The 19,198-nt window shown below is 45.5% G+C and overlaps 1 protein-coding gene across 2 annotated transcripts in view; it reads right to left on the bottom strand.

Moving 5' to 3' along the window:
- The window catches only part of LOC122926897, a 170,731-nt gene that overhangs the window by 140,690 nt on the left and 10,843 nt on the right, over window positions 1-19,198 (bottom strand). The window contains exons 2-3 of one of the 2 annotated variants that reach the window (XM_044278416.1): window positions 9,814-9,864; window positions 4,074-4,184 (exon numbers count right to left, since the gene is read on the bottom strand). In XM_044278416.1, coding sequence (XP_044134351.1) covers window positions 4,074-4,184; window positions 9,814-9,864 — 162 coding nt within the window. The remainder of the gene's footprint in view (window positions 1-4,073; window positions 4,185-9,813; window positions 9,865-19,198) is intronic. The other variant, XM_044278417.1, reaches the window with a different exon arrangement.

Here is a 19,198-nt window from a genome sequence, read left to right as displayed (position 1 = left end):
GAGGTGTTATCAGTGATTGATAGCATTCTCTGTATAAGTGTGTATACAGAGATAGCTGTCAGTTACTGATAGCTGTACACAGGGTATTATTAGCTTCACCGAAAATAGAGATATAAATGTATAATTTGCAAGTTTTACTGAATCTTTTCCCATAAAACTATATTTTAGTCTGCTCAGCTCCTCCTGCTCTATAACATACTGCCTGAAGTTTGCACTGTGTTTGTGGTGACAGGTTCTCTTTAAGCTGGCTATAATGCAGGGACGTAAGTGGCCAACATGGACCATAGGCGCCTTTTCAAGAAACAAGAATGACAGATGTTGACCAAATGCAGATAACGGTTTAAAAGCTGATCTGCCATATTTTTTCGGTTGTTGGAATGTGCTGAACACAGGCTCGGACTGGCCCAGCGGGGAGCCGGGGAATTCCTCGGTGGGCCCCAGAACCAGCAAGTGAGCTTCTTTGCTTAGAAGCAGTCTGCTATAAGATCCGCCCCCTGTACACAGTGGGATGCATGCTGCCTGCGATTCATCCTAAATGAGAAGGAGTGCTCCATACCAGCACTGATTCATGGGAACTGACAAGTGTTGTGTAATCAGCACTCCTGGTCAGAGTAAGGTTGTTTCCACATGATCAGCTTTTCATAAAATCGCGGCAAGAAAAAAACCGAGGCATTTTGCCGCAATTTAAGGAAAATATAGATAATGTGGAAACAGCCTTACTCTAAGTGCTGATTGGACTAAAACATGTCAGTCAATAGCACTGACAGGCTCTCCTCCAATGAGGCAGCTCTGCTAGAAGGACTGCTGCCTGTGTGATCAGTCTGGAGCCCAGCCCTGCTGCTGCGAGGGGGAGGAGCCTGGCTCAGGACCTGGGGACACAACTAGCAACAGAGAGGGCCATGAGGTGAGGAAGGAATCTACATGCATTGTAATTGGTTTAAAAAAGTGCCTGCATGTATGACAGTGTGTGTATGTAAGAGTATCTGCATGTATGACAGTGTGTGTATTAAAGGATGACTGCGTGTATGAGAGTGTGTGTATGAAAGGGTGCCTGCATGTATGACAGAGTGTGTATGAAAGGGTGCCTGCATGTATGACAGTGTGTGTATTAAAGGGTGACTGCGTGTATGAGAGTGTGTGTATGTAAGAGTGCCTGCATGTATGACAGTGTGTGTATGAAAGGGCACCTGCATGTATGACAGTGTGTGTATGTAAGAGTATCTGCATGTATGACAGTGTGTGTATGTAAGAGTATCTGCATGTATGACAGTGTGTGTATTAAAGGATGACTGCATGTATGAGAGTGTGTGTATGTAAGAGTGCCTGCATGTATGACAGAGTGTGTATGAAAGGGTGCCTGCATGTATGACAGTGTGTGTATTAAAGGGTGACTGCGTGTATGAGAGTGTGTGTATGTAAGAGTGCCTGCATGTATGACAGTGTGTGTATGAAAGGGCACCTGCATGTATGACAGTGTGTGTATGTAAGTATATCTGCATGTATGACAGTGTGTGTATGTAAGAGTATCTGCATGTATGACAGTGTGTGTATTAAAGGATGACTGCGTGTATGAGAGTGTGTGTATGAAAGGGTGCCTGCATGTATGACAGAGTGTGTATGAAAGGGTGCCTGCATGTATGACAGTGTGTGTATTAAAGGGTGACTGCGTGTATGAGAGTGTGTGTATGTAAGAGTGCCTGCATGTATGACAGTGTGTGTATGAAAGTGCACCTGCATGTATGACAGTGTGTGTATGTAAGAGTGCCTGCATGTATGACAGTGTGTGTATTAAAGGATGACTGCGTGTATGAGAGTGTGTGTATGTAAGAGTGCCTGCATGTATGACAGTGTGTGTATGAAAGGGCACCTGCATGTATGACAGTATGTGTATGAAAGAGTATCTGCATGTATGACAGTGTGTGTATTAAAGGATGACTGCGTGTATGAGAGTGTGTGTATGTAAGAGTGCCTGCATGTATGACAGTGTGTGTATGAAAGGGCACCTGCATGTATGACAGTATGTGTATGAAAGGGTGCCCGCATATATGACAGTGTGTGTATGTAAGAGTATCTGCATGTATGACAGTGTGTGTATTAAAGGATGACTGCGTGTATGAGAGTGTGTGTATGTAAGAGTGCCTGCATGTATGACAGTGTGTGTATGAAAGGGCACCTGCATGTATGACAGTATGTGTATGAAAGGGCACCTGCATGTATGACAGTGTGTGTATGAAAGGGTGCCCGCATATATGACAGTGTGTGTATGAAAGGGTGCCTGCATGTATGACTGTGTGTGCATGAAAGGGTGCCTGCATGTATGACTGTGTGTGCATAAGAGGGTGCCTGCATGTATGACTGTGTGTATGAAAGGGTGCCTGCAAGTATGACAGTGTGTGTATGAAAGGGTGCCTGCATGTATGACAGTATGTGTATGTAAGAGTGCCTGCAAGTATGACAATGTGTGTATGAAAGGGTGCCTGCATGTATGACAGTGTGTGTATGAAAGGGTGCCTGCATGTATGACAGTATGTGTATGTAAGAGTGCCTGCAAGTATGACAATGTGTGTATGAAAGGGTGCCTGCATGTATGACAATGTGTGTATGAAAGGGTGCCTGCATGTATGACAGTGTGTGTATGTAAGAGTACCTGCATGTATGACAGTGTGTGTATGAAAGGGTGCCTGCATGTATGACAATGTGTGTATGAAAGGGTGCCTGCATGTATGACAGTGTGTGTATGTAAGAGTACCTGCATGTATGACAGTGTGTGTATGTAAGAGTACCTGCATGTATGACAGTATGTGTATGTAAGAGTACCTGCATGTATGACAGTATGTGTATGTAAGAGTACCTGCATGTATGACAGTGTGTGTATGAAATAGTGTGTAGAAGTATGTGTGTAAGGGTCCATTCACACGTCTGCAATTCTGTTCCACATTTTTCAGAACGGAATTGCGGACCCATTAATTTCTATGGGGCCGCACGATGTGGATTCCCACTTCCGGGTCCGCAATTCCATTCCCGATAAAAATAGAACATGCCCTATTCTTATCCGCAATTGCGGACAAGATTAGGCATTTTCTATTAAGTGCCAGCGATGTGCGGTCCGCAAAATGTGGAACGCACATTGCCGGTGTCCGTGTTTTGCGGATCTGTGCATACTCAAAACACACACGGACGTGTGAATGGACCCTAAGAGAGTTCTGTTGCTGTATCTATGCACAGAGCTTAGTTCTGTTACCTTATCTAAGTACTGAGCTTGGTATAGTTATGGTATCTAAGTACTGAGCTTGGTATTGTTATGGTATCTAAGTACTGAGCTTGGTATTGTTATGGTATCCAAGTACTGAGCTTGAAGTGGGTGCCTAAGTTCAAATTTTTGAGGCCAAACTACAGGCATGCTGTTAAAAAAAAATGAAAAAAAAAAAATGAAAAAACACTTAAACTCACCATCCTGATCACTATTGGATCCAGCACCAATACCCAGTTCACTCTGTCGGGCTGCAGCTGGGACATAATGTTTTGGCTGCCACGGTAAAATGCCTGTGTACCGCACCTGACTGCTGTAACTAATCACTGGCCTCAGTGGTGTACAGCACCAAGGCCAGCGATTAGCTGCAGCGGTCATGTGCGCTATTACACTACAGCTTCCTATATAAAGGATTATTTTAAAGAATCTTGATGCAAATCGGAAAACCCCCTTAAGTGTCAATATTTGTATGAAACTATAGGGTGGGCCCCTAGAGTCACTTTTACTGGTGGGCCCTTGGCACCCCAGTCCGACATTGGCTGAACATGAAGAGTCATTCGCCATCAATGAAGGTCACGGTTTAGACAATAATAGGTGATTTAAACCTCTGCCACTGGCCTAAATGAAAGCCTTCAAAGTCCATACATGGATGACAAGTCGTTTAAAAAACAGGTGCCTAGAATCTCAATGGTCAGCTTAACAGAGCCTAGCTTAAAAAACCAAACAGCAGAACAGAAGATAATGAACAGTAGGTAAGCACTACCCATAGGTAGGACCCCATAAGTGTATAAGCTATAGCGCACTTGGTCAATCGCTGTGTTACCTTCATTCTTTTGGGGAAGTTTAGAGCATAGTACGTATAGCACATTCCACGACTTCCAGCCCCCACTATCATGACCGTGACACATTTCACGTCTCCTACATCAGGTCTTGGCTGAAAAAAAGAAAGAGAACATATCAAGTGTCAGATGATGTAAATTACACATTCAAGCACCAAACTGTCTATGGGACACATTATTATAATACAATAATGTGAACCACAATGTGTCCATTCACTGACAGTAAGCAAAGATCAAGAACACAATGAAGAATGTAACTTTTAAAAGTACCGTATTTTTCGCTTTATAAGATGCACTTTTTTGGGGCAAAATGGCTGAGAGTCTTATAAAGTGAATACTAGTGAGAGCTTCCATTATGGTAGCGCTCAGTAGTATGCTTTAGGTGCCGGGAGTAGGGAGTGAAGAGCTTATAATACTCACCCTCCCGGTCTTCATTCCTGGGGCCGGCGCTGCACTGTCCTGACCCCGTACAGCGTCAGGACATAGTGCTCGCACTATGACCTGACGCTGCACTCAGTCAGGTGACAGTGCAGTACAGGCCGGAGAAGACATGGGAGCGCGACTGCTGCAGGAGATGGAGGAGCCGCGGTGCAGGAGAGGTAAGAGAAGTTTTTTTATTTATTCTGATATGAGATCTGATGGGGGTTCAGGCAAGGAACTCTGATTGGAGGGTCTGACAATGAGGGCTGATCTGAGGTCTGATAATGAGGGCTGATAGGGGTCTGGTCTGAAATAAAGGGCTTATCTGAGGTCTGATGGGGGTCTCACATTGAGTGCTTATATGAGGTCTGATGGGGTCCGACATGGAGGGCTGATATGTGGGTCTGATGTGATATCCTGATATGGGGGTCTGATCCGATGTCCTGATATTTACGGAGGTCTGATAAAAAATATTTTTTTCCTTATTTTCCTCCTCTAAAACCTGGAGTGCGTCTTATCATCGGTTGCGTCTTATAAAGCGAAAAATATGGTATATTAGAAAACAGCTAGTTTGATTTCTGTATTGTCAGGCTGATGAATATTACTGTCCTAAAACAAAAAACTGCTGGTCACATTGATCCACCTGTCATATGTGTCCTCAATCACCAGCCCGCACATAACCACATTGCAGGATACCACAAGCGTGCACAACCCTTTCTGGTGCAGGAGCCACACTGTCCTATTGTTTGCATCTATTGTGTTAGTGCATGATTTTTTGTGATTTTTCTTTGATAAATGTAGCCATGTACATCCGCATATTCATTTATTACATTGTGTAGGGTGTTTAACTTTTTCTGTGATTTTTGTTTAGTCCGTAGTGTACACTTAAAGGAGTCGCTTCTTCACATGTGAATGCGCTTCTATTTTATCCTTTGAGTAGCATTTTTGGGCACTTTTGCCTCTCCTATCAAACAGGCCGCCTTGATTAAAGGGCATCTGGTCAGCAGATTTGTACCTATGAAACTGGCTGACCTGTTGCATGTGCGTTTGGCAGCTGAAGACATCTGTGTTGGTCCCATGTTCATATGTGCCCGCATTGCTGAGAAAAATGTTTTAATATATGCAAATGAGCATCTAGGAGCAACTGGGGCATTGCCATTACACTTAGAGGCTCTGCTCTCTCTGCAAATGCCACGTCCTCTGCACTTTGATTGACAGGGCCGGGCAGTGAAAACATCATCATGTCTGGTCCTGTCAATAAAGTGCAGAGTGCACGGCAGTTGCAGAGAGAGCAGAGTCTCTAGGTGTAATGGCAACGCCCCAGTTGCTCCTAGATGCTCATTTGCATATATTAAAACATCATTTTTCTCAGCAATGCGGGCACATATGAACATGGGACCAACACAGATGCCTTTAGCTGCCAAGTGCAAATGCAACAGCTCAGCCAGTCTTAGAGGTACAAAACTGCTGACAGATGCCCTTTAAGTGGTACATATAGCTGTGCTTGCTCCTCCTCTCATCAGTTGCTGGATGCACACAGAGGTGGCTAGGAGCAGCGCACTATATGTGCAGGGTCTGCTCTCCTGAATATTGATGCCCATACGACATAGGTAGGTTTAGAGTAGGACCTGCCTGACTAAGACCACCTTGGCGCTGGTAGGCGGATACAGATGTGCTTTGATCAAAATATATTGGCTGAGAGTCTCAGATTTTATGATATCAGAGTGAGGGCTTAGTCCATATATAATGTTTGCACTAGTGCAGGATTTTCTGGCATGTTTATTTTAAAAATGTATTAGACAGCACTCCAGTATGCGGTTAATGCTTTTTATTTGCCGGACATAAGGGTCCTTTTTTAGGAACTGAGGCAACGTTTCGGGCAAAAACACATGCCCTTCATCAGGCTAGTTGCGTGCATGGATGCATGGAGGGCCGGCCCTCCATGCATCCATGCACGCAACTAGCCTGATGAAGGGCATGTGTTTTTGCCCGAAACGTTGTCTCAGTTCCTAAAAAAGGACCCTTATGTCCGGCAAATAAAAAGCATTAACCGCATACTGGAGTGCTGTCTAAATTATTTGAAATATTTACTAGTTCCGCGAGGTGGAGCAAGGAACGCACCTAGACGTGCACCCTAAACCTATCAGCCTCAGATAGAGTGCCGTGATCAACACGTGATTTTTATATTTTAAAAATGTAGCCATGAACATCTGCATATTTATTTATTACATTGCGCAGGATGTTTTTTTTAATCTTTTTTTTTTTTTTTGCCACACGGTGATATTGAACAACTCTAAAGGGCTGCAATAGAACTTAGGGTAGGCTCACGCCTCTGTTTAACTGATCCAGCAGGCTGTTTCAGCAGAGAGCATTTTGCCAGAAGGCAGATGGATCCCCTACGAATCCTAATATAGTCAATGGGCCCGGCAGTAAATGGCAGTATATGGCTAGGCCGGATACGGTGAACTCTGGCAGGCTTTTCTCTGCCAGAGGAGCATACCTGATCAGTTAGGCGTGTGAAAAAACTACCCTAAGGGTCCATTCACACGTCCGTTGTTTCTTTCCTGATCTGTTCCGTTTTTTGCGGAACAGATCTGGACCAGTTCTGTACCCATTCATTTTCAATGGGTCCTGAAAAAAAAAAAATCGGACATTGTGCTGTCTGATTTTTTTCAGGACCCATTGAAAATGAATGGGTACAGAACTGGTCCAGATCTGTTCCGCAAAAAACGGAACAGATCAGGAAAGAAACAACGGACGTGTGAATGGACCCTTAAACAGGTTTTACCATCTAACACATGGGTGTCAAACATGCGGCCCGCGGGCCGCATGCGGCCCGCAATGAATATCTTTGCGCCCCGGCAGTCTAGTATCTCTGGACATGAGCGCGCTGCTATCGGCGCGCTCATGTTCTGTCAGCAGCACAGGGAGAAGGAAGCTGTCCTCCCTCCCCCTGTGCTGCTGCCGCTGCCACCAATGAGAAGAGAGGGGGGGGAGGGGCGCGCGCACTGCGCCACCAATGAGGAGAGAGGGGTGGAGGAGGGGCGGGCGCACTGAGCCACCAATGATAGGACTATTCCCATTTCCCACACAGAGCGGCGCCCAGCGATGTCCCAGCACTCACCATTAGTCCTGGGCGCCGCTCCGTTCGCCCGCAGTGCCCCATTACTGTCTCTTCTCCTGCTCCACATGCTGCTGATTACTATCGGAGCGATGGGAGGAGACATCAGCTTCACTAGTGGGCGTTCCTTCTCCCTGCGCTGCGATTGGACAGCGCTACAGCCAGGAAGAAGGAACGCCCACTAGTGAAGCTGATGTCTCCTCCCATCGCTCCGATAGTAATCAGCAGCATGTGGAGCAGGAGAGGAGACAGTAATGGAGCACTGCAGGCGAACGGAGCGGCGCCCAGGACTAATGGTGAGTGCTGAGACATCGCTGGGCGCCGCTCTGTGTGCCCTGATAGTGAAAGTCAGTCTTTAACACAATACAGGAGGCGGGTGCCGGCAGCAGAATCGCATTGCCGGCACCCTGCCGCTGACAGGGAGCTGCGATCAGAGGCAGTTAACCCCTTAGGTTAACTTTCACACTTGCGTTCAGAGCGGATCCGTCTGCATTATATTGTAAAAAAATTATTTTTTTTTTGATGCAGCCCACATAAACTTAAATTTTGTTTTTTTGGCCCATGTTAGCCTTTGAGTTTGACATGCTTGATCTAACACATTTATAACATATCAAAAGTGCAGGTTTCCCTTCCAGGACTCCCACCAACTTCGCCACAGTCAGCACTCTGGAGAAAAGGAAACCATGCATACATGCGACCCTTTTAATTGAAGAACACAAGTGTGGTAACAGCTTAGCTTTTCACATAAACTACAGTGGTAAGAACCACAGGCATAGACGGCCACCCTTCTGACTAATTTTCTCCTTTCTGGAGTCAAGGGAACTCATTCTCCTTATATATGGGGACCCAGAGGTAGTCCATTAGTATTTGCCACTCCCTGCTGCTGAACGATTGTGTCTAGATGGTTGGGGCTGCACAGAATGGCATCGTGGGCCACATGTTGTTTACCCCTGGTATATCAGGAGCAGGTTATGTTGGAATCGATCCATTGGTGTTACTCTAGTACTTGACTAACTACACATATGGCAAGACTGTGATTACTTTTTGTGGCTTTTCACTTCTCCAGCACCGCCACTCAAGTGGTCATGTATATCCATATGGCTGCTGCAGCCAACCACCGGCCTCAGCAGTGATGCTTGCATGTACGCCACGGGACAGTGAGGCCAATAATGTTTAGCTGCAGCAGTCACAAGAATTGCTCCAAGACCAGCAGGGACCACCAGCGCAATGGAACTGGAGAGGCAGAGCATTTCTTTCTCTGGGCAAAATCCTTTAAATCTTAGACAAACCCTTTAAAAGGATCATGCAGCATGATGATATTGATGACCTATCCTCAGGATGGGTCATCGATATCAGATTAGAGGGTGTTTGACTCCTGGCACTCCTGTTGATCATATTTGAAGGGGTCGCAGTGCACCCCTCAGATTGGTGGGGGTCCAACTCCCGGCTGCCCCGCCAATCAGCTGTTTGAAGGGGTTGCGTGCAAGCGCTGATTCCATTTCAGTGTTTAGCTGCACTCGGTGGCCCTTGTAGTCAGTGCGGTGTCGTTCACTTGAATGGGACGGGCAGTTGTAATGACACTGCACCACCACTATAATCTAGACCAGGGATGCCCAACCTGCGGCCCTCCAGTTGTCGCAAAACTACAACTCCCAGCATGCTTGGAAAGCCTACAGCTATTAGGGCATGCTGGGAGTTGTAGTTTTGCAACAGCTGGAGGGCCGCAGGTTGGGCATCCCTGGTCTAGATTATAGTGGTGGTGCAGTGTCATTACAACTGCCAGTCCCATACCGCACTGACTACAAGGGCCACCGAGTGCAGCTAAACACTGAAATGGAATCAGCGCTTGCACGCAACCCCTTCAAACAGCTGATTGGCAGGGCAGCTGGGAGTTGGACCCCCACCAATCTGATATTATGACCTATCCTGAGGATAAGTCATCAATATCATCACACTACAATCCCTTTAACTTCTGTGGCAGTAGCCATAAAGCACACACACTATGCTGAACAGGATGAAAGTGTGTACCTCCAATCTGGAAGTTTTTAAATATAAATGGTTTATGAAAACCCCATTTACAATTACTGTACACTGTTGTGGAGATACAACCAGCACATTGCATGAAAAAGCAGGAAAATCACTTCATAAAGTTTAGCCAAAATAAACAGTGATTTAATACTTACTGTATCAAAGTCGATGATGTCATTAGTCACCTCTTTTGGTGTCTTAGGTTCCTGAATCAGAAAGACATAAGTCATCATTAGATACAGCATACAGAATACTACAAAATATACACAGTGTACACGGTGCACACAGACCAGCCCCCCCTGTTTAGAGACCACTGACCAGACATTCTCTGTAGATCCCCATTTACAGATTCCAGACCCACCCTGTTAAAGATCTAAGACCTCCCTGTATACAGACTCCAGACCAGACCTTTCTATAGACTCCAAGGGGTCTGAAGTCTATATATAAAGGTCTGACAACTGTATACAGGAAGGTGACACTTTTACAGACCTCAGAGCAGACATTCAGACACTCACCTCTCCCCATTCCTGTGCTTTCCTCCACTCTCGGTCACTGCCGCACTCTAAGACCTGACAGTAGCGTACACAGGGCCTCATAGTAAAACTTATGGCCACCCCATCTCACCCAGTTTCCCCGCATGTGTGCATGAAACACTTTCAGGCAACACAGAATGAAAAGCGCAAGTTTATCTTTTGGAACACATTTTATATAATTTTTTTTTTTTATAAAAATTGTGTCTTCCTCACCCACCGTATTGTCATGTGATCAAAAGTTTAGAAAAAAAAAAGAGACTTAACATGACTTAGGTGCAAAAGAAAGTAAAATAAAGTCACCGAGAGTCGTCAAACACATGGGCGGGCTCCAGGTAAACCAGCGCCCAACAAGGCACTCGGCTGACGCCCATATAATACAAAGAGATGATAGTAAGATTTCGTTCCAAAACAAAAAAGTGTTTTCTAGTCTCCTGGCCCCTCCTAGCCCACCTAAAGGACAGTACTCTTGTACAGTTACATCATACTGCAGACATGTGGCCAGGTATAAACATCACTAACCAACTATATGAAATGAAAGGGAAAGAACCAATTGAAACCTTACTTTACACTCACTTTACCCGATTTCCATTTCAGAAAAAGTGGAATAGGTGCTTTATAAATAAGAAGGTCATTCTGAGCACCATGGGGGTCATTCACTATCAAATATATGCTAGAATATTCTAAAGGTTATTTGCACCGCAATCTGTGACTTTCTCTAGCTCACGCCAGGTCTAAATAAGAGGGAGTGATGTGGGCGGGAAGGGGACGGGCACGTCTCATTTATCATTTTGTACGTCTGTTTTAGGAGTAGAAAATGGTCTAAATTTATGCCAGCAAGGAAGCTGGATTGCATTTAGAACGGCCATCGGATGCACCGAAATTATGTAGAGTCCAGCGCATCTACATAATGCCAGTCTTAAAAATGTAACCCCCCCCCCATAAGTCTTAATATATTTTTACGACGCAACTGGTATAAATAGATTGAAAAATCTTCTCCTGCCTCTCTTCTCACAGTATACTATAAATCTGCCTGAAGTCACCCCTAGGAGGGTCCTCACTGCATAGGAATTTATACATAAAGCACGTAAATTAATGAATGCTGTAAAATCTCTGTTCACTGAGCTCCCCTCTAGTAGCGGCTACAAGTAAACCCACACCATTGAGTCCTGACATCGCTATGTGCTAGGTGAACATGTGTGGCACCCATGAGACTTGCTATCTCTTCTGCAAAATCTCCACTTTATCCAAAAGTCTCAGATCCTTTTGTCTATGCCTTATTTTTATTGGATTTCTGATGCAAAGTTAATCTCGCGTTCTTAGTCATCAAGTTTCTGGTCTCAAGTGGATGTTTAACTCAGACTGGAATAGCATTGATGTATGCGAGTATGGCGCTGGGTCAGTATGCGGGACAGTCTGGAGGATGCTTTGGTTACAGATAGTGAAAGTGAAGGCCGATGAACCCAGACAAATCCCGCAGAATGTCTAATCTGTATAGAGAGCTCCCGACTATTCCCCTGACAGATCCTTTTGATCCCCCAGGAGATAAGCTGCCATCAGAACTTTCTGACAGTGGCTTTCTCCTCTCCACTAGGGTTACTTGACCAAAAAGGTTTTGAACTATTTTAAAAAAAATCAGTGGGAATGTGGACGTGGTTAGCCATGTTAATGAGTTTTACTGAGACTTTTTTTAAAAGGCCATACCCCAAGAAAAACATGTAGCACTCACCATTTAAATGTACCCTTAATTACAAAAGCATTTAAAATACAGCAAGGGTGAGAGGTGTATTGGCTACAAACTTCTTCTTGGCTACGCTCCTTTCTTGGAGTATGGACTTATTTTGCTAAGATGTAGAGCACCACCGGCTCATGCACACGAAAGTGCCGTGTTTTGCGGTCCGCAAAGAAACACGGATGCCGTTCGTGTGCTTTCCGCAATATGCGGAACACAACGGGCGGCCTATCATAGAAATGCCTATTCTTGTCCGCAAAATGGACATGATCAAAATTTTTACAGGGCAACGGAACAGAGCAACGGATGCGGAAAGCACATGGAGTGCGGCCCCATTGAACGTTTGTATGAATGCGCCCTAGGGGGCACATTTATTAAGACCAGCGTTTAAGATACCGGTCTTAATAAACCCTATACCTGGCGGTGGATCTGCCGGAGTTATTAAGAGGTGCAGATCCACCACCGCTTCCTAGCTGTCTTACGATTAGACAATTTTCTGTGCCTAAAACACGCCCACTTTTTTAGACCTAGACCGGGGAGAAGTCTGTACCAGAAATACACCTAATTTAGGCGTATTTCTGTTTAATAAATGACCCCCTAAGTGTTTCTGTAAATGGATGTTTGATTGGGATCTCAGTGGAAGAGTGTGTGTAGTGCCGACCTCAGTCTGGATTTTGCCGTTTAAAAAAAAAGCAATTAAAAAAAGTTGCAAAGTCACCCAGTACAGGACTAAGCCTCAAGCACGCGACTGTATTTTTGGTCCCCGTCTGATCTGCAGTAATTTCTGTGGGGATACCAAAAATACGGACAGCAGACGGATATCATCCGTTCCACAAATTATATCTGTTTTGCAGACAAGAAAAAGGCGTTTCAATAATAGGGGCCTCAAAAATGGGGCATGTACATGGCCGGTATCGATATTTAGCGGATCCGCAACAGACAGCAGACTGCAACATACATATGGTCATGTGCATGTAGGATTATAATTGGCAGTTTTAACAAAGTGTGACATTTGATTAATTTGATAAATTTGTAGACTTGTTAGCAAAACTAACAAATATTACAAGATATTTCCCCTGTGTGTTCGGCCAGCTTTAGCGCCCTGGAATAGGTCAGTCCACCCTATGTAACAGCTTACACAAATCGGTTCTGTCCTCTCTGAGTGCCAACTTCTGTATCCTGTATGTCATCTGCATTTCTACAAGGATCACTCTCACACTAGTCACTATACGGTCTCCAATCCGGGTTCCATGCTGTATGTAAAAATGCAAGATAGGTATCCTGCATGCCTAGCCTTCCACCAGGTCTACAACTGGACAAAGATGGGTTCTGAATTCTGGACTGCTGTAAGGTCCAGTCCGCCCCTTTGCCCTACAAAAAAGGGATAGACCTTCCTGTTCAAAAGGGGTAGCTACAGAGTAAAGAACGCACCTTTCTTGTAAAGCCATTTTTATCTCAAGTTTGAAACAGTTTGTGTGTTTTATAAGCGGCAACTACAGGATGAAGATTTGCCAAACCACAGATGAAAGTAGTCTTTAACCTAGATCTGAAGGAAGAGGTGACCCAGAAACAACCCTTTGTACCATGCTAATTTCTAGCTGCAGGAAAAATACAGTCACACTTCAATACAAAGTTTTGATTTCTGAAAAACAAACTTACGTGCTCAAGGGAAATGAGAATCCACAGCCAGTAAAGAAAACGTTAACGGAAAGGCCAGGAGGTCGTATCCTTAAAGGGGTTTTCACCACCGTATTCAATAATTACTTGTATTTTACATGGATAAAGCTTGTGTCTCCAGAATAGACATCATGTTCTCCTTCCAGATTGTGGTTTGAAGATCTTACAGGTGGGGTTATCCGGGATGCGGTGCAGTCCCGTGTGGTGGCCACTTCAGAGATCACGTGCCGTCCATTGGACATGTGATCCTGGCCTGGGTTTAGAACCTGCAGAAAATTCACCAGTCTGAATCTCTCACTAGCGCTGTGGAGATAGTGTCACGACCCTTGGTCATGGTCGTGACTCCTGTAACCGCATGCAGTTGCCTGCGGTCTTGGTGTTGTTGTCAATCACAGGTGAGGGCTATAGTATGTTGCCTCACCTGTGGTTGCCGCTGGCAACATTGTGTATGTGACAGCAGAGCAGCCTGAGTGGTGCTAGGCAGCTTGCTGCAATAGGCATGCGGTTGCATCTGGCAACCTCTCTATATAGGTGTGCCCTTTATCGGTGTGCACGGGGTGTTATATGTGTTGTGTGCACTTCCCCTTTAAGTTGATGTCTTCCCTTCCCTGGTGTTGAAAGGGTTTATTTCCTTCCTAGTGTGTGTGTGCACTGGGTGTGTCTGTGTGTGGGTGTGGCTACTTGGCCCTATATAGCCTCAGTGGAAGGCAGTAGTCAGAGGGTGTTTCAGCCATGCTTGCTGGAGACATCCTCCTGGTTATTTACCATCTGCCAGTAAGGGCCACCCTGGTGGTCAAAAACTTCATGTCTGGTGTTAGTTTATGGGTTATGTGTTATTGCAGCATATGGTTTACTGGGTTCCCGTGTGATGTCTGTTGTGTGCTGTGTCCTTGGTGTTGGTTGTGGATAACAGCACTTGCACGTGGGTTCCAGGTTGTGTGTCTGTGGCAGGTAAGTGTGGTACTAGTCTCACTTACCTGTCAATGCCATATGTCTGTTTATGTTTCCCCTTTTCTATGTAGCTTGGCCAGTGAGACTCCTGTTCCTCCGTGTCTAGGAGGAACGGGTCGTCTTACCCAGCTCCTAGCTTAGGGACCTGCGGAGGGTTAGTAGGGACCCGAGGTTCCGGAGCATGAGTCCTCCTACCTTCAAGGTCGGCTCATGCCGCTAGGAGTTAGGGTCAAATTAGGTATGTGTAGGAGGTGACCAGCTCCCTAATTCTCTGTCCTGGCCTTGCAGCAACTCCATCTGCTGATACCACACGGCTGAGGGTTTTCCCCATCCTCAGCCGTGACAGATAGATTCAGACTCGCACATGCACACTCTGCCTAAGGGTTGTGGCTAGGCATGAGCGAACTTGTGTTTAAAGTTCGACGTACAAAGTTTGGGTTTGAGTTATCTTAGAATTCCGTTATGGATTCCGCTACCACGGACCATAACTTTGTACAACGAACTTGAAACACAAGTTTGCTCAACACTAGTTGTGGCCAAACTAAAAAGACACACGTCAAAGTGTTATATTGTGACAAAAGCCAGTGAAATCCACTGAAAAAGTCAATTCAAATTTTCTTGCCAAGCCACGTCCACCTAAAGCAACCAGTTGCCGCATGATTCACTTGAATGGAGCGAGAACTTGTAAATGCTGCAAGGGAGACAACACGTAGAGTAATGAACAGGAGTAAAGAACTCCGTAGAGTAATGAACAGGAAGCAGCGCTCGTATGGATCACCTCTTCTTCAAACAGTTGATCAGCTGAGGTGTTGGACCTCCACTAATCGGATATTGATGACCTATCCTGACGATAGGTCATCAACATACACTGGTGCACAACCCTTTTAACACTCAAATGTAAACTTAAACAGGTTTCTTAGACCACACCCCTTTCCTATGAAGCCACATCCCTTCCAGATGAGCCCAGCCCCATTGCGTGAGTTAGGGAAACAATTGGAGAAGCCCCAGCTCACCAAATTGTGCCACTTTTTAGACTTATTATAATTGTATACACGTTAGTAAATCTGGACCAGTGTGCTTTAAAAGGGGTTGTCCTGGTTAAGAGCTGAACCCGGACATATCCCCATTTTCACCCAGGCAGCCCCCAGACTTGAGCATCGGAGCAGTTCATGCTCCGATGCTCTTCTTTGCCCTGTGTTGAATCGCGCATGGAAAAGGCATTTTCTGGAGATCCGGTGACGAAACGGGCTTTCCTTAGGGCTGCCAGGCTGGGCATGAAATGCTTTGATGCTCTTGTCAGGGGAGCTGCCTGGGTGGTGAAATTATCAGCTCTGAACCTGGACAACCCCTTTAAAAAATTAAGAATTGCAGCAGACTATCTAATAGCAGTGAGTCACCGAGGAATACTCTGCAAAAAACATTATGCGCCTTGTCAGCCGTAATGATAATCCCTGTGCATAAGTGCAAAAAGTGATCTGCTGATGCATACAATCCCACAATTATGTGACCTGCTGGAAAAATTCTGCTCCAATCACATTATTACGGTGATGACTAGAGCATGGGAATCTCCTTTTTTCTTTACTTCACTTTGTGGGTCACTTATGAGGAAAAATAAGCCGCTTTTAGGCGCAAAGGGGGTTTGCAGCAAAATCTGCGCCTTTTCCCCACTCACGCTACTTTTCCAAGGTGGCGGGAAAAGGGCGTGTGGTGTAGGCGGGGAAGAGGGCGGGCCGGCCCGTCTCATTTACCATTTTCTATGCCACTTTTTGGTTGGAAAATTATCTTAAACTACGCCAGCAAGGGAGCTGGCGTAGTTTATTTATAGTACAAGTTACTGTTTCATTTCTCACAATCAGTTTCTAGAATGTGAATACTTGAGAATTTTGGGTACCTTGGTTGATATTACTGGTTTGTAACAGGTCCATGTTACCAGCAGCTCTGTTTTTAATGGGTGTACAGTTCTGCCCAGTCACCTCCCTACTTTCCTGACTAACTCCATCCCCACTAAACCTTCATGGTCTCCTCCTATATCCCACTCTCTATCTACTTTATCTACCCTCATATTGGTCTGACCCTCCTCTCTTCCCCCAGGAGCCTAGTTTAAAAGCACCTCCAGGCATCTAACCATTCTTTCCCCCAGAGCAGCTGCACCCTCCCCATCAAGGTGCAGCCCATCTCTACAGTAGGGCCCAGTTCTCCATGAACCCAAACCCTTCCTTCCTGCACCAGCTTCTGGGCCACATATTTAACTCCCTAATCTCCCGCTGTCTTTCTCGTGACACCCGTGGCACTGGTAGTATCTCTGAAAACACTGGGGAAGATTTATCAAACTGGTGTAAAGTAGAACTGGCTTAGTTGCCTATAGTAACCAATCAGAGTCCATCTTTCACTTTTCACACCTCCTTTGGGAAATTAAAGGGGGAATCTGATTGGTTGCTATGGACCACTAAGTCAGTTCTACTATACACCAGTTTGATAAATCTACCCAACTATCTTGGAGGTCCTGGACTGGAGCTTTTTTCCTAGTTCCCTAAAATCATTTAAGTAACTTCAATCTCCCTGACTTTGTCATTGGTACCAATGTGTACCATGAACGCCGAGTCTTCCCCAGCCCCACCCAGCAATCTGTGTATCCGAGCGGCAACATGCCAAATCCGAGCACCTAGGAGATAACACACTGTTCTGCATTCATAGAGTCCTCTACCACCAGTATCTGCCTGACCTTTGCTGCACATGCTTCCTACAGCAGTCATCCTCCTGCTTGGGTCCTGCGTCCCTCATATCTGCCAAACAGGCACATTTACTAGGGTGTTCCAGCTCGGGACACTTTTCCCCCTTCCACTTCTGGTAACTGTTACCCAGCTGCTGACTCCAGAGTCCTGATCTTGCCCACCTCCATTTCACTGGCCCCAGCCAGTGCCTGCACAGTGAGGTCTAAGCTTTCTCCAGGTTTTCAATGGTTCTGCGTGTCACAAGTTACGCACTTAGATAAAAAATCTGGGCTTTCAAATATGCAAAATGCTTGCACCTTGTACAAATGTATTCACCCTAAAATGGCTGTTAAAGGCATGCATACATTGTACAAGACACACGCTTAGTAGCACTGTCCATGGATGCCGGCCCCATTGACTAATACATCTGACAATGCTAGTTGCAGAGGGCTCCAGGGAGCTGTCCTGCGCAATCGCAGCACAAGTGGACAATGATTGGAAACTTTGGTTCTAACAACTATTTGGGGGCAATATTTGCCCCCTTGCAAACCAGAAGGCCTGATTCACACGACCGTGCTCAGTCTGGGAAATGCGGCCCATGTGTCGGCCGCATCTCCCAGACCGATTGCGGCTCCCCTTACCCAAACTGACTGCATCTTAGTGATTTATGTAAGATTCAGCTCCTATCGATTGCGGGTCTATTGCACAATTGATACCCTGCATCACTGTGTTATGCCGGGCTTTAATGGAGCGGAGCAAGGACAGGCAGGAGCAGCGTTGTGCTGTGCAGAGCTCAAGCCTGGCGTGGCACATCGGTATCTCTGTGTAGGCGCCACTTTTGGTTTTGGCTCACAATCACTGAAGGGTGAACTAGGCCTAACCTGTATGAATCTGGGTGCTTACACATGTCACAGCTGTGTTGCATTTTGGAGGCGGGGAAAAAATGCAACAACACACCTGCGTTTATTTTGTGTTTTCTTCGAGCAAAGGGAAAATACACAGCGGATTTAGATTACCTTAAAGGGTTCCTGAGTTTTAAAAAAAAAAGCTTGCATAATGGCTGTGCTTCTTTGTACAATCATAACTGTGAAGGAACAGTTATGTATGGGCTTCCCTAATATTTTTTTCAGCTATATTATTCCTCGTTTCAGCTGCACAGCTAGATGCATTTCAATCAGAAGCAGGGGGTGTCTCCATTCTCCCAGCACTGTACGGCTGTGACATGATTTCCCTTACTTCCCACTATGTTTTTTTTCAGCTCTGGAGCTCACAGGCCGGATAATGAGGGATAAATCACACTAAGGGCTCATGCACAAGACCGTATGCATTTTGCGGTCCACAAAAACGGATTCACAAAAAATACGGAAGACGTCCGTGTGCATTCCGTATTTTGCGGAACGGAGCAGCTGGCCCCTAATAAAACAGTACTATCCTTGTCTGTAATGCAGACAATAATAGGACATGTTCTATTTTTTTGCAGAACGGACATATGGACATACGGAAGCTGAATGCGTGTAACTTGCGTGAGTGTAACTTTCGTTTTTTGTGCTGACCCATTGAAATTAATGTTTCCGCTTACGGAAAGAAAATACGTTCATGTGCATGAGCCCTTAGCAGGGGTGCACCTCCGATGAGGCCAGATGAAGCGACTGCCTCAGGCGGCGAAACCTGGAGACAAGTGGGGGCGGTGATAGGGCCATAGGAAATGACTGCTTCCATTGTGGAAGTGCTCAACTCTCTGGAACTGAATAAACTATCGTATTATTATTGGTCTAATAGCCACCGTTCAATATGTTCTATTCTTATTTATAACTACCATAGTTCCATTCATAAAAGCGCTCCACAACGTGATCTAACTAGTAGTCAGTCACATGGTTTTTTACCCACCAATCACGGTTTAGCTACACCGATCAGGTACGCTGAACGTAGGGTGATTTGT

The sequence above is a fragment of the Bufo gargarizans genome, chromosome 2 (genome assembly GCF_014858855.1).
Source record: "Bufo gargarizans isolate SCDJY-AF-19 chromosome 2, ASM1485885v1, whole genome shotgun sequence".
NCBI lineage: Eukaryota > Metazoa > Chordata > Amphibia > Anura > Bufonidae > Bufo > Bufo gargarizans.
This window is presented reverse-complemented; position numbering and strand designations above follow the sequence as displayed.